Source organism: Cylas formicarius, unplaced genomic scaffold (assembly GCF_029955315.1).
Source record: "Cylas formicarius isolate icCylForm1 unplaced genomic scaffold, icCylForm1.1 PGA_scaffold_5__7_contigs__length_24384050, whole genome shotgun sequence".
Classification (NCBI taxonomy): domain Eukaryota; kingdom Metazoa; phylum Arthropoda; class Insecta; order Coleoptera; family Brentidae; genus Cylas; species Cylas formicarius.
Window position 1 is genome coordinate 16,327,117 of NW_026844341.1, and position 21,165 is coordinate 16,348,281.

At 39.3% G+C, this 21,165-nt stretch overlaps 2 protein-coding genes across 2 annotated transcripts in view; one reads left to right on the top strand and one right to left on the bottom strand.

The window, feature by feature from the left end:
• Positions 1 to 21,165, top strand: part of LOC132701991 (disintegrin and metalloproteinase domain-containing protein 10) — a 94,540-nt gene that overhangs the window by 61,743 nt on the left and 11,632 nt on the right. Inside the window, exon 6 of the mRNA XM_060670373.1 lies at positions 16,920 to 17,044. Coding sequence (XP_060526356.1) covers positions 16,920 to 17,044 — 125 coding nt within the window. The remainder of the gene's footprint in view (positions 1 to 16,919; positions 17,045 to 21,165) is intronic.
• LOC132702344 (uncharacterized) lies at positions 24 to 7,792 on the bottom strand. The gene is made up of 7 exons (XM_060670925.1): positions 7,373 to 7,792; positions 7,229 to 7,320; positions 7,046 to 7,180; positions 5,485 to 5,705; positions 5,217 to 5,434; positions 1,972 to 2,231; positions 24 to 279 (listed from the first exon to the last, which is right to left on the bottom strand). Exons 1-7 carry the CDS (start codon positions 7,565 to 7,567, stop codon positions 24 to 26), a joined length of 1,377 nt encoding a protein of 458 aa, XP_060526908.1. The 5' UTR covers positions 7,568 to 7,792.

Genomic DNA, 21,165 nt, shown 5'->3' on the forward strand with positions numbered 1-21,165 from the left:
CATTTATTTACATAATACGTCACTTATCTGCCGACATAAACCTCCCGCCTCCATCCCTCTCCCCCCACCCCCCGCGACCGCGCTCCCCACCTACGACAGAGTATCTCGAGTCCGAGAACGATCAGGCTGGTCCCGATCAAAATCGCGTACGTGATCAGCAACCCCGACACGTGGTCGAGGGTCGCCTGGTACGAAAGCGCCGTCTTGGTCTCTTTGAAAACCCTCACCCATTTGTTGAGGAGTATCTCGAGCACGCCACTGGACCGGAGAGCTGTCAACCTAAAACGGAGTTTTTTATACAGGGTATCCCGAAAATTTAACCACGTGTTCTGTGGACCCAAAACAAAACAAACGGTAGAAAACGTCTTAGTTTTTTACGTACAGGATGTTAAATTTGAAGAGGTGATGGCAATTTTTTGTAAATATTTTCCAGACACGTAAGTATTTTTAAATAAAAACTAAAACTTGGATTATCTTCAGGGGTGAGTAAAAATTTGCCTTAATTTTTTTGTTTGTCAAATTTTCATAATTTGGACTGTGGAATCTGGAAAATCTGGAGTTTTCTACTTAAAAAAGGTACCCTCGTCGCGCCTCGCTTACATTTTTTTTATTTTAATGGTTAGTTTTGGTTAGTTGAGGTGCCGATAACCATTAGTAAGCTTTGGAAGTTAATGACGCGTTTTTGTTGTTCATTGTTGGTAAAAAATAGTTTTTGCTTGGATTTTTCTCATAAATCCTTTTATTAGAATAATTAGCTTTACGGTTGATAGTTTGATTTGTCTTTCGTTAATAGAAGGATTTATAAGAACAATCCAAGCATTTATGCAACAAGTGCAGTAAACGTCGCTCACGAGTTTATTTGACACGAGCGGAGCGTAGCGAGGGACTCAAAAAGTTTACCGAACGTGTTGCATACTATACTTTTTCTACGTTTTTCATTAGTTTTTGGGTACATTTTCGCAAAACAACACGAATACATTTACTGACATGGCCGTCAGAATTTGACAAACATCAAAATTCAAAGCATGGGAAATATCTCCGAAAACATCCGATTGCTCCCAAACCCGTGCGGTAAAATCCCAGAAATGTCCGAAGTGGCTCGGATCCGTGGGAAACGAAAGTAACCTGGTAAAATGTCGCTTCCCGCGCTATAGTTCGTTGTGTGATTAGGCATTTTACAGACGGGAGTAGAAAAAGTATAGTATGCAACGTGTTCGGCAAACCTTTTTTTTCTACTCCCGTCTGTAAAATACCTAATTACCCACCGATCTAGCGTGCGGGAAGCGTCACTTTACCACGTCAGTTTCGTTTCCCATGAATCCGAGCCTTCCGAGATTTTACCGTACGGATTTGGGAGCAATCGGATGTTTTCGGAGGTATTTCCCACACTTTGAATTTTGACGTTTGTCTATTCTGACAGTCATGACAGTGAATGTATTCGTGTTGTTTTGCGAAATTGTACCCACAAACTAACGGTCGTACAAAAAGTATAGTATGCTACACGTTGGGTAAACTTTTTATCTCACTCATTTATTAAGCAGCGCTTGAAAGCCGTCGAATAATTGACATTTATTTTCTTCCAAGGCTTACTAATGATTATATCTGCACCTCGATTGTAAACATTAAAATAAAAAAAATAATTTGTAATTAAATTTTCAAAAGAAATTTTTTCAAAAACATTGTGTTTTGAAATTCTGAATTGCAAATTACGAAAAACAGAAAATTTGGGGCAAATTTTTCCCACGCCGCCCCTGAAGACAATCCAAAATAGAGCCCAAAAAGTTTAGTAACTGTACCAAATTTTATTTAAAAATATTTACGTGTTTCGAAAATAATTGCAAAATATCGCCATCACCTCTTCAAATTTAACTCTCTGTATGTTAAAAACTAAGGCGTTCTGGACCCTAGTTTATATGAAGTTTTATCCTTATTTTGGATCACAGAATACGTGTATAGTGTATAATCACTCACTCTCTGTTTATGACGAACTTGCCCTGGAACGAGTTACTCATTACGAAGTAGTTCCCAGATTTGAAGTACCTAGTTGGCAGGTGTGACACGCAGCAGGGTAACTCTTTGCGCAGCACCGCCGCCATCATGACGACGCTCTCGAGGACGACGACGTCGTCGTCGCAGATGACCTTAACTATGTTGTTTTTGTTGCCGATGTCCAGGCAACGCGGACCGTTGACTATTCCCTGCCATTTGGGCAGTAGGTTTTGGTCGGGGTCCTGCCTCGTGATACGTACAAGGGTTATATGACGTTATATAATTTACGAATCTCAAATATGAGAATCCCACTCAATATGTTGTCTACTAGCACTATAAAGGGTGAACTGTTGTCCTGATTTGGTGCATATTTACCTCAATATTAAATCCCCGTTACTTGTGTCAATTGAAGGAATTGACCTACCCCTTCTCCAATGAATAATCGTATTTTATTTCTAAACAATATAATTTCACCCATACAGCAGCATTTTGTCTCAGTGGTGCGTTAATGCACCACCTAAATTTTATTATTATCACTACTAAAGGACACGGAACGGTAGAAATGACTTATTTATATGTAAAGGAAAGATCTTATATATGACTTCAAAAGTTAACGAAAGCGGTACATAAATTTGTATCACATTTTCAAGTAAATCCAAAATAGTAAAAACAAATATTTTGGATCTGTGTTGCCCTTTTTTGTTAAGTCTATAGCACGTACTATATTGATTATGCTTTATTTTTTGAAAATATTTACTGGTGAGTGAGTGCACCACTGGTTTTATCTGTGAAACAAAACTTTGTTATTGCAAGTCTAGACAAGTCGCATGTAGAATGAACATCCAACAATTAGTGTGTTCTTTAGTATTAGTTTGTGCCTTGTGCAGTGAACGTTACAGTGCGTAAAATATGGCATTTCCGAGGCATTTGACTCAAAATTAATTAGAGGCGTCTATGGAAGAGATCGTGATGGATAAGAACAATAACAAGAAAGTCGTAAGTATTATTTGGATTTACGTATTCTTATGTATTGTAACATTGCATTCCGCGATCTATATTCCACCCGATGTGGATACCTTGACTGGCGAAGAAGATATGAACGATAACATAAATCTACAAGAGTTTGGGGAACCAACTGATATAGTTGAAACTTTCTAGTTACATACACCGAATGATACAGCTGTCCTTCAATAGTCCTGTAATTCATCAACTACTGAACCCGAATGGGACTCCTCAGATGACTAAACCCTGGAATTCAAAAGAAGACGTATGCTTTCTGCTAACGACAGGCTTTCTGGAAAAACTCTTCTTGAAATAATTTTGTTTTTTGATGACGAAGTGATTGATTTGATTTTAAATCCTACGTTGCTTTACGACTTTTAAAAACTGATAAAACAATAACTCAAAGATCTTGCACCTGCCGTAAATGAAGTGCGTTATGATAATCAAGGTCACCTCATGATACCTCATGATTGTTCGTGCTAATAAAGCCCGAAGGAGAGGTAGAATTTGCCACAGCCACACAATTTACGTTTGTAATAAGTGTAATGTGCATTTACATACTTCATCCTTTGTAAAACATCACCAAAAATGAAACCGGCTCACGCACCATAAAATATTATGTATCAAATCAGGGTCTATTTGGAAAACAATACACTTCTAGTTGTTTTCTGTCGAATTTGAACTTTATTTTGTATATTGATGTATAAATTAAATTTTACATCTTATGTGCCCCAAAACATTATTTAATGTTTTTTCCCAGTGGTAAGTACAACATGTAAGTGCAACAAAATAAATAATTTCAGAGAAAAAAAGTATTTTTTATTTTTTTTATGCTTGGGATAATATGGGTTAAACTGAAACACTTTTGTTCAATGGCCTTTAGAATATTGTCCATGGGAAAAAATCTCCAATGGAAAACTATACAGGATTAATGAAGAAAACGAAAGACTTCAATTTTTTTTTCGGTATTAGTATTACCAGTATATCGGCACCAGTTAACTAACGTGCCCAAATACAAAAGAATAGAAGAAAAACATACTAAGCGATTTGATTATTTAATATAAAATTACTACAGAGGATTCCGAATTAAATAAGGGCTTTGCTGATCGCAAAATAATTTCTTTAGTTGCAGCTGCAGTGTAGCAGGGATGGTTATAATTTTCTCTACATTTCACTCACTAACCTGTGAAGTTTTCTTTCTGAGCATTAATCGTATTTCCAGAACATTTAACCGGATCTAGGGATATTTTGAGAAAGTAGTGCCTTAAACTGCGAAACTTATTGACGATCTATTGTGAGTGGTTAAAAACCATATTGTAAATTTCGCGCATGCGCATGCCGAATGAACCTTACAAATGTTTTCATGGTTGGTTTAATACGTCCAAATTTGATGGAACGCCCTTGCTATGTTGTAACTGACAAGCGATTCCTGATTAAATGCACTACCAAACAATAACTTTAAACAGATCAGTTGTCCATCTAGCCAAATTTCAAAATGTGACTCGCTATTCCGGTTTTCAGCAAAGCATTTATCCGCCACTGCTATTTTCAAAAAAGGACGAGTTAAAAAGAATTTTACTGGTTTACATCAGCCACAAAAACTTTCAATCCTTCTTTTTACATTATAAGAAATGTTGAACAACATGTGTACGTACCATGTCGGTGTCGTCTCCGACTTGCGTATATGTTGACTTCGATACCCCCAAAACTTTAACCTTTTAGAACATAGATGGCGTGGCATGTGTCCCTCGTAAAAATAATTCACTTCACTGACGTTTTAATTATTACGTTTTAATTAAATACGTAACCAAAGATGGCTTAATTTTATTCATTAGCCAGATATAAACTAACCAAAATTAATAACTGTTCCGAGCTGTGTGGGTCAATCTTGCAAAAAATGCATTTTATTTGTTCGATATGATAATTTAGAGTATTCCATTCTCTTATCTGATATTTTTATTGCTGTTGAATAAACAGTTTATTGTGCAATGTGCTATAAGTGTAGAGCAACAGATTACGGACAACTTTAAGCCATATTTGGAGTAGATCCATAAAAAAATTACGTCGGGTGAGTTGTGGTTGGTTTTGTACCTTAACCACGTTCCCATGAATCAGGTAAATAGTCTAAATAGGTACCGATCATTTGGCAATACCGATTCGGCATCAGGATGGGTTGCGATTATGGTGTCGCTAACATAACACTCTGTATTTTTTGACGCGCTTACCGTGAAATTGTTGTACACGAAACTGTTGTTGCGCACGCAGAGATGGTGCGTTTTCTTCGCGGCAATTTCCTCGATATCCTTGAACGGCCACTCGACATCCAACACGGCCAGCCGGGCCACCAGGGTGGCGTTTATGGCTACGTAGATGATATAGCCGACTAGCGCGGACGTGAATAGGAGAAGACGAGCCGAATGCGCGCTCACCGGCACCTCGTAACCTATAAACAAACGAACGTGGAGGGTTTCCACGGCTTCACGGAACACTCACATTGTCCCAGGAAACCGGAGATCGTCGCCAGGAAGCAGGACGGCGGCGAAACGGTCCTGCTTTGGAGGCGCACTTTTTTCAAACACTCGCACATTAGCCATAGTATCGACCCCATGGCCAGGAAGTTGTAGACGGTGGCGAACCACAATTTCGGGCAGAATACCGTCAGGTACGACATCGAGGAGGGTTTGCCTTGTGGACATTTCGTGTAGAGGTGGTACCTAGAGGGAATATGATTTGAAGGGGTAGCAATATGTATGCTAGACGAATCCGAAGGTTTCACGAGCAGTTTTTAAATTAAAAGGAAACTCCTTTGTATCTTTGGGTTAGCTAGACAGATTAAAAAATAAAACGTTGCGAAATACGAGAAGTAGCTGTTTAAGGGTAGAAATTCAGTGTAGAATTTTACTGATTTATAGGAGTGCACGACGTAAAACCTGAGTAACGGTATATTGGTGACGAAACTGGACTTTGCCGGAATGCAATTCCGAAAAAAAAAACACTGGCTCCAAGCTCACAAAGTAGTGCACCAGGTTAGCGAATATTCATGGAGATGGGAAAACTTGTGGTTTATGGGGTTTTGGAAATGTCTAAGTTTGAAAGAATGACACAGCAGATGGAAACGATACTGATGATAGAATGAAGGTTATGGATTGAAAATATTCAATTGAGAGTTGACAATTTAGGGTACTGTAACGAGTAATAATAATAATAATAATGGTGGTACAAACAAAAAATAGAAAAAAAAAGAATAATTGAAAACATTCTTCCTTCACTTTTTGGGGAAATCATGTTGTTTCATGTTCGATACAGTTGCTTCAAAATTGGGACTTTTTGATGTAAGAGCGATTTGAATACAGTCTTTGGCGTTTAATCGATTTCTGTTCTTTGTTTTTTATGTTCATTTGAGTGGAAAAGCATTGTTTGCATAAATATGCTGTTCCAAATGGCAACTTTTAACATCCAAAAAGACGACAGAATGGGTTTACTCTCAAATTGAATACGTGCTTCAGCATTAGATCGAAATTCAATAGTTGCTTCTGCCGAACCTGAAGGTTTTTCTGGTATCATAGCAATTTCACATTTAAAAGGATCTACAATCAAACTGACAGTACGTGTATCAAGATCGGGAAAGTAATCTGAAAACCGTTTTCTGAGTTTGATAAGATGTCTTACAATTGTATCCTTGATGTCAGCAAAAGTAATATTTTCGCAATCTTCCAAAAACAAAGCTAAACTTGAAAAAGAAGCTAGAGAAGACCGAGCAGGTAGCCGGGGCTGTGCTTTTAACTCGAGAACACTCTAGTGGTGGGGGGTGAATGCAAACAGGTTTAAAAAATAACAAATTAAAAATATATAGTTTTTACTCATAAAATTTCATTTTTACCCCATTTGGGGTAATTTGCTCCGGTTCCCAGATCGATGATCGAAACAAAGAATGAAGAAATAAGAGGTATTTGGATTATCAATGTTTTCGATTATCTAGCGAAGGCTCGGTCCAGGCAGACCCGGATAATCAAGGTTCTACTGCACTACACCTATGAGCGATGGACCACCGTACCAGTTTAAGAAGTACGGCTGAGGGTAGTGCACGTCGAGACCTTCCTTGTAAACGGCGGCGGTCAGAAATACATCCACTTCGTCGTTCTCGATCTCTGCGAGGCCGTCATCGTAGTCGATCGCTCTCGCAGTGTAACTAAGAGCAGAAAGCAGCTTTAGACGCGGGGGATGTTTCGTTTCTTACTTGAACCCCAAAGAGTGGTGCATAATTTCCCACAAATCGCCCAAGAATCCGCCTATCTGGTCACCCTCTCCCAGCGACGCGTACGGCAGCATCTGCAAAAGGTTCCCGTGCCCGGTTAATATATTTCCCAGCGCGTCGTCTCACCCTATGGACGCCGACCCTAATACGTTCCGTTTCGATTTTGGATTTGCATTCGGGCATGTACCAAATGGGCACGTTTTTCCGCGTGAGGAAGTTCTCCGAGGACGCGTTCCAAACGAATACGTTCACCGCCTCGAGGAGCTTCTTCGACGCGGCTCCTCCTCCGAGGACTAGCAGAACTATGACGAGGACTCGCATGGCAGGCCACTGTCGACGGAATAAGTTCTCAGGGGCGCGTCACCGCTCAATTTTTCCTCGCCGCTGCTAGTTTTCCCACGAATCGGGTAATTGGAATCGCGCTTTTTTATCGCCCCCGATCCATCTAAATTAAATCGACGGGCCTCGTTAAGAAAATTGCGGACCGCGAGACAACCCGTCATTTCCACGGCGTGAAAAATATCTGCTGCCGGAGGCGTGTGGGGGTCGATCGACATTTAAAATAACCGGTCGTAGGGATTTATTGCCCGAACTCCCTGCCCCCTGGCTTGTTCGTCAAATTCTTCCCCCGATCCTCCGTTCGTGACCGGTTCGGCGCTCACGTACGCCCACCCCATCCCGTTTAGTTAATGATAATTCCGAAGAAACTCCAGATTTCCGAAACCCGTCTTATCCGGGAGCGGTTTATTGGAGCCGCTCAATCAAATTTGGGAATGAGTTGGTGGTGGTAAATCATCGGGGGGATTACTATTTGCGGATGGTTTGCTGACTTTAAAACACCTGGTTGAGAAGGAAGGACGATATAGGCTGCGTATAGACTTTTTCAAACGGCGTAGCTAATTGCTGGATGCTGCGTTAAGCCACAGCATGGCAGGCACATAAAGCAAGGATGTGTGGTCTCAGACTAAGACTGACCTCATGGGACACTGACCGTTCCAAAACACGTGGAGAGGTGATAGGGCATTTAAGGGGAGCACTAAAGGACGGAACTATCAATCCAATATTCCAAGCGCGATAGAGATCCGCGCAATGATGCTGGAAAGGAAGCAGCTAGTGCGTCACCAAGGTTGTAACGTACGTTGTAGATACGAAAAAATCAATCTTCTAGCGAGGAAAAGAGCAAAGAACACTGCAGCACTGCGGCCTCAAATATAGGCAGAGCACATACCATGCAGATGCCCGATGGTTGGAAGAATGAGATACTCAAAACTGAGGTCCGAAATCCTTAGACCTGAGGATCTGATGTGCGAGGACATAGAGCAAGTCCAGTCACAATCCTAAATTCTACACCACCAGACTGAATATCCCTCCGATCGATAGTAGCGTGTATGAAACTTTACACCCGACCAAGAAATGACGAGCGTCACCCCCCGAGCGGACGCTATTTTCCGTTGGGAATCGGAGCGCTTCCCCCCTTAAGTCCCGCCTAATTAGTTTCCCGAAAAACGTAATTAGAATTTACCCGGGGCTCGTGGAGGATCTTAGGTTGGGTGCAGATGTAAGGGAGGAGAAGGAGAATTTGGTCCATCGTGTTCGTGGCGCGTCGCGTCGTATGAATAACACTGAGCATGACAGGAATACGGAGTCCATTACGCGGACCGTGTAGTCCATTACTCAGCGGAAAACGTCCGTGTCGGATCCATAACTCGCCCACGCAACCCCCCCTCCCCTAACCCCCCACACACAAACGCCGCAGATGACTTCCGGTTGTAGCGGCAGAGACGGTCGATAGATATCGTGCCGACTATCGTTTTTGCAGAAGTTGTTTTTTCCATCAGCTTACCGTATCTGATATTAGGGGCTCCTTGTGTTATCCACAATATCGTACTCGACAGGTCAAGGTGAATGGGTTTCTCTCCTCTGTATAATAAATGTAATATCAGGTGTGCCTCAGGAGTCTCATGTGAACGGCAAGGGAGGCAGTTGAGTCCAACTACCTCCACAGTCGAGGTTGTTCAATGTTACGCAGCATAATGACAACTGATCCTACTTTTAACTGCAAATTGTGAGATGGTAATCCAGACAATTCCAGTGAATTTAAAAACTCCGTGGGATAGTTGACTACGTCATCCTGGTTCATAACGGTGTCGACTGACTTGAAGGTAACCAACATGAAGAAAATTATGAATGGTCGCATTGAGATCTTCGACATCTTTTTCTAAGTTTGTCCACTTCATTGTCACTCACTAAGTAACGCAATTCTGACATAAGAATGCGATTATTTTCTTGATCTGTCTCTCTCTAGCTCTTCGTACATTTGATTAACTGCGATGACCTAAGTCAGGTCGTCTTATCCTCGGCATCGTATATTATAGTTAATAAAAATGTCAAATATTATGGTTTTAATTTGTCACAAATATTTATCAATCTATAAAACAAAATAATCTGATAGGTCAACAACTGAAGTTAGATAAAATTAAATTTCTTGAAGCCGACCAAATTGAAAATCAGTACTACTAATGATCTAATACATTTTGTGACTATACAATCTGGTCGCTTTCGCTATATTATCACTGTTGTTGATTTTCGGAACGCGAAATTAGATCCTTCAATGCGCACGCAAAGACTATTTCGATAGATATGATATGAAAAAGTAAAAGGCTGTTTTTAGGGGTTTTCCGGCAATTATTATAATTTTTCTCACCTTTTAAACCTTCCCTAGACCTCCACGAAGATTTCAAGACCAAGAGAAGATAAATCCGCTCTGCCGTTCTCGAGTTTTAGCGAGAGTAACCAACATTAATTGATGCTCTAAAGACATAAACTTCTTGGTGGAGTGGTATAGGATTAACAATTTAAAATTCAATGCTGCAAAGTGTGTTTTTCTTGTGGTATGAATGCTGGTGGTATTGGTATTAGTATTAAAGGGGGGCGCCAAGCACATAGGCCACCAGATGGGCCCGTTGTGCCCCCAGACCGCTCTAGAGGGCGTCCAGAATGCCGCTCCTCCTATACGTCAGCAACTCCTTTAGCTGATGGTAACTGCTCGTCCAGAATAGCAGAGAGTGTGTTGAACAGAGTGGATGTCGTGAAGGACTTGTGTTATAATACTCTTTCATCTGCATCTAGAGCGTATCTTCCTGGTACTGTGATTTTCAAAACTTGGAATGTATTTATAGACCAACGATCTGGTCTCTGGTTGTACAGAATAAATTTATCTTTATCTTAAGTACAGGATGCGGCAAGATGGAGTGAGGTAGGTGGACAACCTGGAGAATCTTAACAGACTTGTGTTTTATTTTTAGGGTAATGGATGGTATTATTGACTCTCCTTTTATATGTAAAATGATATAACCGTTGAAATAAATAAATATATGGGGGATCTGACGGCAACAGGCCGTCTAGTTCCCCTCCCGCACATGCAAGTCGTCGCCACCCGAACAAGCTGTACACTAGTTAGAGGGGTCAATTATATCGCCTCTTCCGGTAGCGCAAACACGGTTTCGAATACGTCCAGGGCAACAATGGTGACCTATCTTTTTGCGCCACACCCCCGGTGCACGCGAAAATGAATAACGGGTAATTTAAACTGGCGCAATTAATGGTCTGCAGTTCGTTCTTGTTGATGCTCTCCGTTTTTCTCGCTGTTAATATGGCGTTAAAGTTTCTGACACGGGCGAGGGTACTTTTTTATTTTTCGTTCGCAAATGGTGTCGGTGATTTCGGAAACTTTTAAAAGCTGCTAGGGCATTTGCTAATGCGGCGCGTTGGAGGAAAATGGGGTAGCGATAAGGGGGAGTAGTTAATTTTGAAGAGAACGGGGTTTGAAGTTCACTTTTTGGTTTTTTTAGATGCGGAGAACGGTGACGCGAAGTCATCGAGGAGGTTTTATTTGTTGTCATTTTGTGTACATAGTAAATTTAAGGAAAACTAGTGGTAATGATTGGAAATTAGTGGAAATCTGGTGTTAATCACTGGCCACGGGAATTGTGGTGGTAATGTTAGGTAATTTAGGAAATTTGTAATTGTAATTAGTGGAAATATTCGTAATAAGTAATAAACTGTGTGATATTACCGCTCCGTAGAGTTGATATTCAAACAGGGTTTATAATTATATTTGGTGTATTATAATTCAAACGAGCGGATATTATGTCCCGTTTCTCCAACTTGTATATAGTTTGCTAGCCCGAAGTTTTTTATAAAGCGAGTGTTTTTATCCAGAGTAGTGGAGTAATAGGATTGATGTAAGTTTATTTTCGATGGCACTTAAGTAAATGTGTTGGAACTTTGATATTATTTTTCCTCTAGTTATCTTTAAAAAGTTTTCTGTACTTCCGGTATTTTTTTTAATATAAGCAACATCGTTGCAGTGGTAATTAGTTGAAATTAGTGGTAATTTAAACGGATTTTGAGTGGTACTCGAATTAACCTCTCAGGTACCCTTCAGGATTCATTGCTGATCTCTTTCTTTTTTTTTTTTGGTGTTTCGGTCTTTTGAATTGGTTGTTCCCAGTTTTTCATGTGGATTTTGAAGGTTTTGCTTTGTTTTTACCTCGCTTGTCTCTCTTTTTTCCTTTTCCAGTTTTGCCTTGTTGATGATTTCATTGGCATTTTTTACGTTATCGTTTTTTGTTTACCCTTAACTGTTTTTTTTTCTACTCTCCAAGGTCGGAATAATATAATTTCGCCCTAGGGTATCACTCGCGTCGTATTTGTAACCACAAAGTGGCGGACGTGATCCGAGTTTCCTATACAAAACGTGTAATAACGTAATGGCGCGGTAATAACGTCGGAACGTCGGAGAGACGTCGACGGGATCTATCTCGTTGCTATTCCGTGGCGGTTTCGCGGAAAGCCTAATAAAACCCCGCGTTTTATGTCACCGCCCCCCTGCCACCGCCGCCGCCGCTCGCCTCACGGTCGTCCGCCTTATTGATTCATCCGAAACTTATGTGCCGCGTCGAATGAATATTTCCGTTTCGTCCTTTTTTTCCTTCCTTCCTTTCGTTTTCTTCGGATCAGACAATCGGACGGGTCTATATATCCCGCGGGACGCCAGAGACCGCACTCCTTCGGGAAAAAGGTAATAATAGATCTACTATTTATATAGATTACATTTATTATATGTTGGTTATATAATATTACATTAGGAGAAGGGTCGCACCTTTCATTCAAGTATTATTTAATAAAATTGAAAAAGGAGAAGGAATTCCGAGAGAATGAAATTTGTCATGCATGCCTTCTATATATAACAGGAAATAGGAACTCAACCAACAATTATAGAGGAATTAGTGTCATCCCCAACAACACATGGATGATTTAAGCGAAGAACAATCAGAATTTCGGAAAAGTAAATCATGCCTGGACAATACGTTTATAATGAGACAAGTCATAGAAAAGCCAAGAACATTAAAACACATATGACATTCATTGACTTAAAAAAAGTCTTTGATGGTGTACCCAGGAAACAAATATGAGAAGCTATGAAAAGGACTAAAGCAAGAATGCGGGTGTACCCAGGAAACAAATATGGGAAGCTATGAAAAGGACTAAAGCAAGAATGCGGCCTATCGCCCAGACTTTTTAATATTTATATACAACAAGCTTTAAAGAGATGGTATAAGAGTGGGGAGTGTTCCAAACAAATATACCTATTTAATACATGTTTAAGAGATACAGAGACAAAAACAAGCCACTTCATGGACTGATATGGAACAATACTCTTACTAAAGAAAACAAAAACGAATCTTCTAAAGCATAATACAAAATTTCACCTTATATGGAGCAGAGTATGACAAATGACAACAACGGTAAGAAACAAAATAAGAACGGTCGAATTGGACTGCATGAGAAGATGACTACAAGTCACAAGAACTGAAAAAATAAGACCTGCAGAACTTCGGTAACGAATGGGAATAGAATGCTCGATAACAAGGAAATGGGAGACATATATTGGACATGCGATGGTTGATAGAGATCTGAGAGTAGGGGCTGGAATGTAGGAGAAATGTGGAGGATAAATACGGCGAACTCGTAAAGGAAAATGCCGAATAAGAAGAAGAATTCAAACTAGTCGTGCGTTGTCCAAAAAGCGCTCATTCAACTATGCGCAATGAGTGAGCTCAGTGCAGGATTGACCTCATCTATGGGGAGCCCCACATGACGGAATTATCAATCGATTTTGGCACATACTCCAGGATATACCCAGCGGAAGAGCACGTGATCGCGCAAGGGTGCCGGAAAGCAGGTAACCTGTGCGGAAAACACCTAAAATATACTTTGTCTTATTATAATAATGAATTATGGGTTTAAGTAACCTCAGCTTTTTTAAAAACATGTTTGGACATACCTAATGAGATTATATATTTTAATTTCGGAAAGTCCTAATATTCATTAGTAAACAAATTAAAATCGGACAGGCGAGACATAATTGAAATTATGAATTGACAAAGTACCTAGAAGACGTGAGTAAACAATAACATTCAGACTGAAGTAAAATTTACTTTTATTATCTGTTGTGAATATTTTCCGGTAAATATAATACAGTAATTAGGAATTTCCGGTAATGCGGTTGGACAAAGTTGGAGCTTTTGCAAAGGACCTTTTAGGTATATTTTAAAGGGTCTTCTGGTGTTAGTCTTAAAATAAAGTTATTTGTTATTTATATATTTATTTACCAAACTAAAGAGAGTTAGTTGATTTTATGAAAAGAAGTTAAAGCATTAATCGCAAGTCAGGCGGCACGGAAGGCATTAAAATCACCCCAGTGCGCCTTAAAGACTAAGAAACTGCCAAGAGGTAGTTAGGGTGCCGTAATAAGACAACACTGGTATGGATAACAGAACATAGTAAACTTTGAAGTAACGAGACCATGTGCAAAAAATCGCCATTTATGCAAGCAGATGCTGGAGAAAGGCGCCCAAAATTGGAGTCCGAAACCCTCAGACTTGATGATCGGAATCAGTAACTCCCTCATAGAATAACGTCGATCATCGATTTTTTAATACACAGGAATATTTATCTCCGACACCACGGCTTTTGAAAAGGTGTACTTATACGGTCGCCGAACATACCATCACCTCGGCGAAGTTGTGGTCGGCACGGCCTCCCCTTTTTTAATATGATTTTAAATGAGGTTTTCTTTTCCGCCCGGCGCTTTTATGACGCGGGATCGGGTTTGATTTGTATGCGCCCCGGGAATAAGGCCGATGCGCGACTGCTCGCCCCGAGATTGCAATTTAACGCGGCCTGATTTATAGGAGTTGTTTTCGTTGCGATTCAAAGCGTCGGGGCGACTAGGGAGCGCTGGTTCATAACGCTCGCCACCCCCTTAATCCGCCAATCGAAAATTTTTGGTACGCACGGGGCGCGAGGGGGAGAGCAGAATTCGCGATTATCGTAATTTACTATGACTAAAAAAAATTCACCGACTTTTTTTTTTAATTCGGATACACGTTTTTACAGAATTTACAAAGGAAACATAGATGCAAAACGAACACACCCGAAAATTCACGACGATTCAAATCTTCCCCCCCCCCCCCCCTTCCCAGAGTGGTTTAGAACCTGCTACTACATATAAGTGTCGTTCAAGGGCTAAAATCGTGAATTGTTTTTGTATTTTCGTTTCGTTTTCGCGATAGAAATAATTAAGGCCATTTTAATGCATTCACGCAAATGATATAAAACGAAATAATATATATATTTTTGCAATTAGCTAATTTTACTCTAGTGGTAATTTATTTTTAATTGCTTTTATAATTTTCTCTATATTTAGTAAGTAAACATAATATATGTACCATATTTTGTTCTTAAAATTAACTTAGGGAGGTGTTTTATGTCTTGTTCATGGTACCGCAACGATTTATTCCTGGTCCTTTACGTTTGGTAATATTATTTAATTTTAATTTTTTGTTCTTAAAGTTAACTTAAGGAAGTGTTTACTTTTCTCTTTTGCTGTTTACTGACGACCTGAAAATAGTATCATCTGTTACTAGTGTTAATGATTCCGTCAGCTTCCAGGGGCAGTTTGACGCCTTCCAGAAATGATAATAAACCAAGTTTAACTGTTAATAAATGTTAAGTTTCGAGTTTCACTAGTAATCTTAATAAAAATTGTATTTCTACAAATTAAATATTGTCATTGGTATTTGTGACATATTTCTAGCACAGGTAATTCTGTTCTAGGATTTATTAATAGCAATTATATTAATGTTTCTTTGGCAAAGGTACCCAATTTGCAATAAAGAAAATACAGCGTACCTTTTTAATATTTTGGTATCTTTCAATGGATAGTACGGGAAATTGAAAATGAAAAATTGCTTAATAAATCAAATGTCCAGTTACTGCAACAACGAAGACTCACACCAGTGTTATTATATACATAAAATCTTCCATAACATGGTCGACTCGATCAATCTACCACAACAGCTATTCATGATTCACAAATCCCTATATTTTATGTGAAAGTCCCTAGTACTAATTTATATAAACAATCGCCATACAAATTACAAGGTAGAAAGCAGTGTGTGTACGAGGTGTGGTCAAAAAGTAAGGCGAAAAGTATATATTTAGTTATAAAAATTAATGTTGTCCCCTTCAAAGTAATCCCCCCCCCTTGTCCCAACGTTTTCTCCAATCATCGAAGCACTTCTGGTAAGCACTTTCTGGCACAGCCTCGGGTTCTTCCAGTTGGGTTTTGGGAACAGGAAAAAGTTGCAAGGGGCCATTTCCGGTCAATATGGAGGCTGAGGCGTGATAGAGGTTTTGTTTTTGACCAAAAAGTGAGACACAAGCAGGTGCATTATCGTGATGCAGTATCTGCTGTTTCTGGCAAACGGCGCATGACTTAAAGGTATTGACCGTCAATCTTGCGGTAAGAACTCTTGATGTACTACGATAATCATAGAAAATAGTAAGTAAAAGTTTCACATTTGATCGAACTGGACGGTCTTGGCGATTCTGGGTTTTTGGTGTCGAAGTCATAACCCATATACCTATGATTCGTCACCATTTGAACAAATCGACTGTTCTTTTGTTTGTTTGTTTGTTCTTTTGTTTCACTTCTTCAACGCTTTCATCAGTTATTGACGTGCTGGCACGTCCAAAGCGTCTTCTCGGCCATCTTGGAACAGCTTGCAGTTATAAACATTTTTTTTTTTGCTCAAAGTAGATTCACCACTAGCCGTTGTCAACATTTCAAGCGTTTTACAGCACCGTATTCCATTCCAATTTTATGCAAATTCTTTGTTCCATTTTTTTGACAGCAGAATATCGTCGAGCACTCAAAACACATCTAACGCTGCTCACAAAAACAAGTACACGTGCAAACTGGCTGAAACTGTTATGGACACACCTCGTATTTAACCTATCAGAGTCAGCTTAAGTCTCTTAAGTTATTATTTGTCGTCTAACCAAAAAATGCAGCGTTGTCAGATTGTCGTTTTCCGATCGTTTTCCCCTCTCCCCTGCGCCCTTCTCCACCACTTTGGCGGACGCTTTCAATCGTCGAAACACAAATAGCCGTCTCGTTTTCCTTCGCCAGGCGAAAAGTTTAATGAAGTTGCCTAATTAATTCGACTCGCCATTAATCCTTCCGGCGTGTCGAAGGGCGGGTTTTTCTTTTTTGTTTTTTTGTCGCGCGAAGTGGACGCTTATATTTTATTTTTGCTTTCAGAGGAGGACTACGACGCGTTCTGTCTCGCCTACATGTTCACCTACAGGGACTTCGAAATGGGTACGCTGGGGCTTGCGTGGACCGGCGACCTCAAGAACGCTGGCGGTGTTTGCGAAAAAAATGGGGTGAGTGTTTTTTTTTATAGTTTTTGAAACCTAAAGCTTGGAAAATTGTAGAGTAATAAAATGAGAAATTCCATCCAATTCAATAAAATTGTTTTCGATTACCTACAGAATAATTGCCGATTGCTTCGCTACGTCTTACTCAGCTAAATCAACAAGTTCTTCATTTTACATCTTCTCAAGAATGCCAAGTGCTAGCGGCTCCTAAACAAACAAAAAATAAGATGACGTCGGGACCTGATTGCATTCCGGCTTTTGTTTTAAAGGACTGTGCGAGTTCTACTGAATACGTGCCTTAAATCCTGTGCTGTGCCTGATATCTGGAAGTTATGCAGAGTTAGACCCATTTACAAAAAAGGTGACAATTTAGATTTCATTTCACTTCGTCCCATTTCATTACTTTGCAATTGTTCTAAGGTTTTTTTTACAATCATTTAAAAAACAGTATAACATCAAAGCAACATGATTTTATAAAAGGGCGGTCTACCATCACTAATCTGGCAAATATCACCCAAGTTATAACTGAAAATCTAGACTTGCGATCTCAAACTGATGTTGTCTATACCGATTTTTCGAAGGCGTCGCAACATCTGGTGTTCCTCAAGGCAGCAATTTAGGCCCCCTTCTATTTAATATTTTTATTAATGACATTGTCGAAAGTGTTGATGTAATTGCTTGTTATACGCTGACGATCTAAAGTTGTTCTGCAAAATTGATAGTATTTAGGACTGCCAAAACCTGTCGTTAAATCCCATCAAATGTAATGTCACGACGTATTCATTTCAAAGTAATATCAGATATGATTAGTAAATCAATGACATCGTACTTCACCGACCGGCTACTTTTGTTGATATGGGTGTCACTTTTGGCACTAAACTTTCTTTCGTTCCCCATATTAACTCCGCTGTGTCTGCCGCGAATAAAATGTACGAATTTATAGCACGGAACTATCGAGACTTAACAGATTTAGGAACTTTAAAGACTCTGTACTATGCAATTGTTAGATCTAAATTAGAATGCGGTGATTTTATATGGAATTCGTTTTACCAAGTCCATTCAAGGAGGCTGGAAGCAAAAATTCTTGAAACCCTTGTCTTTCAGGCATATCCCCCAATTGATATAAGCAATACTTCGCTTCGTAATAGGCATAACTTATATTCGGCGGCATTCTTGTACATTATTCATAATCGGGTTGTTGATCCGGGCCTCTTATCAAAATCGAACTTTGGTGTTTACAGGGTTACCTCAAGAGTAAATCAAACCTCTTACCTTTCTACGCCGCGTACGAATATTTTAAAATTTTCTCCTTTACACAGAATGTGAGATCTGTGCAACTCGGAATGGAATATAATATTAGCATTTTACTGTCCTTTTGCATTTTTATTTTAAATGTATTACTTATATCCCTGTTCTGTAGTTCTGTAGTCTAAAAATGATGCATGCTAACATACCGTCTACGAAATACTACTTTCAAAATTCGATAACCTTTTCCTGATATAGCGTTACCGACAAAATTCAAAACATCTCGCTCAAATACTTTGAAATGCAAACATTCCTCTTTTCTAGATAATAATGTGGACTTATTTTGAACTAAGACGACCAATAAAACGCCATTATTTATGCATGGTATCGTAGGTCTCTCTTCTTCTTAAAATGCTTACTGCATTGGTGGCTATCTCAAAGTGAAGGTCCTACTGATAGCAGGATGACAAATCTCATGTATTTTGGGTTTTTAATTACTTCAAAAGCTCTCGACCCCGGCTTTTCTGAGAACCTCCTCATTGCAAATACGATCCACCCATGAAAGTCGGAGTATTCTCCTTAGTGACCACATTTCGAATGCCCCTAGCTTATTGATTGACGATGTTTTTAGGGTCCAGGTTTCCATGCCATAAAGTAATAAAAAGTAATAAGAAAAGTAAAAAGAGACTTATTACAGATGAAGGGTTTGAACTTAATAAACGCTTGTCTTGCCGGGATGGATTTAAGTTGTTCTATGGATTATTAATATATATAGGCTGTCTACTAACGATCATATGTTTAGTTTTCGTGATGTTTATATTCAAGCCTCTACTTTTTCCAACACTGTGTATTTTATTCAGCATCATTTGTAGATCTTCCTCTACATCCACATAGCGCAGGTTATTAATTGGAATGCCAGTTACTTTAATTCCACTGTCAGTTTCGTCCAAATCATCGGTGAATATGCTTTCCACATAGCGTAATGTGTCACGCTTTTGAGTATTTCAAGCTTCTCTGCAACAGCCTCCTTCAGTCTGATACGGAGAAATTCTGTACTAAGGGGTTCATACAGAAACTGCCTCTCTTGTAGCAAGGCCACTTTTAAACCCTACCTGCGGTTTCCCCACTCAAATCTTCCAACTGTTTGAATATTCTTTTTTAAGTACATAGACGACTTCATCTTTCAATATAGGTGAGTCAATTAGGACCTTATAAGTTGGTTGGGGTGGTCTATCTTTGAAAAGATTGAAGGCGTAGTTCTTTTATATTCTCAACAGCTCTTCTTCCGAGTTATGTACTCATTTTTTTTTTACTTTCTAATGTACGCCAAACGAGTCCTCTTTGTTCTGTAAAACTTCCACTTCATCGAAGAGTTCTTCCATCCACTGTTCTTTTGCTCTTTTAATCTTAACCCGGATCTCTCGTTGAATTTGGGTATATATCGGATCTCCATCAGGTTCTATTACTCTACACGTTTCCGAAATAGACTTTAGTTGAATTACCAGAAAAAGAAAATCCAACCACTAAATTTTCTGCGCCCCGCGCGGCGGCGGTAGTTAATTACAATTACCCCCTCCCTGCGTCCGCGACGTAGTACGTTTCGACTGGACTAGCGCGCCGCGACGCGGGTCATATTTCACCGCCGAAAACCACCGAAACGGTCGTAAAATTTAATTCGCGTGACCGCGCGCCCCCTATCGGCCGAAACTAATAAGTAATTGTCGCCGGGGATGCGATTTACGAGCCGTACCTACCACCATACCGCCCCCAGGGTATAGGCCCGTTTCTGATGATTTAGGATCATCTGCGGGGTAAACTAGCCGATCGTAAAAACGGACTTTGGTTTAGATGACTCTGTGTCAACATCGGTAAGTCGTCCAGATTATAGGGATTATGCTTCGTCGATGAGGTTCGACCCAAGAGTTGGCGCGATTTTTTTTTTGGTTTGTCTTTGTTAATTAATAATAATAATTAAAATTATAGTCTTTGTTGGTGAAAATTGAAGAAAAAATAGTGATATGGCGAAACTAAATAACATCTGGATGATATTATCTTTCTCAAGACTTAAAATATCTGCTATTTTTTTCATTCGGAAGCATTTATTGTTTCACTTGAGTCAGTTTTGTGACCGACAAAGGACTCGAACAACGGCTTTCATAATAAATTTCGATACACAATAATACAGAGAACGCGAAAAATAAGATTAAAAATGAAATTACAAAAATTGCCAAAATTTTTTTTTAATGGAATCTACCCATTTTTATAATCTTATTATATTTAGCATCGAAAATTAAGGCAAACCAGTTGTGTGTGCCTAATATTTTTACTTTTTGAAACATTTCCTTTGTCACAAATAATATGCTGTTGCCATATAAGTTCATTTAGTGTAAGGTGTCTATGACAGCGTTTAAACAAAACAAGTGCTAAAATGTTGCTTGCGTATTATGTTTATAACAGATGAAAAGATTGATATGTTAGAAAGTTACCTATCGTATAATAAAAACCGGACCCTGGCTCTTAGAAAATTTCCATTAAGGAAGCGCCCAGAAAAAAAAGATCTTCGACAGGATTTACCAAAACTGTAGAATATATGGAACTTTAAAGAAAGAAAAAATAGACGTCGTCATATTTTGAAAAATGAAGAGCAAATTAATATTTTGTTGTATTTTGTAAAGACCCCTGAAGATTTAACCCGAATCTGTTAGAAATGCCATTATGTATTTAAAAACCCTTTTTACTGCTTGCATAGCTTAAAGGGCCGGACATATTGAAAATAGTTACAACAATTCTTATCCTTTGTAGGCTATTAAGTTTTTATTGATCGTTCATTAACAAAAAAATTCACCAACGTTATCGCGTATCCTTGGTCATATTTTGTATAA

Excerpts from the sequence above, each read along its gene's own strand:
- LOC132702344 (XM_060670925.1), bottom strand. The coding sequence starts at position 7,567 with ATGCGAGTCCTCGTCATAGTTCTGCTAGTCCTCGGAGGAGGAGCCGCG. Across the intron at positions 7,181-7,228 it reads CACCACTCTTTGGGGTTCAA|TTACACTGCGAGAGCGATCG; the intron begins GTAAGAAACGAA and ends TTCTGCTCTTAG. Across the intron at positions 280-1,971 it reads AAGTTCGTCATAAACAGAGA|GTTGACAGCTCTCCGGTCCA; the intron begins GTGAGTGATTAT and ends ACTCCGTTTTAG.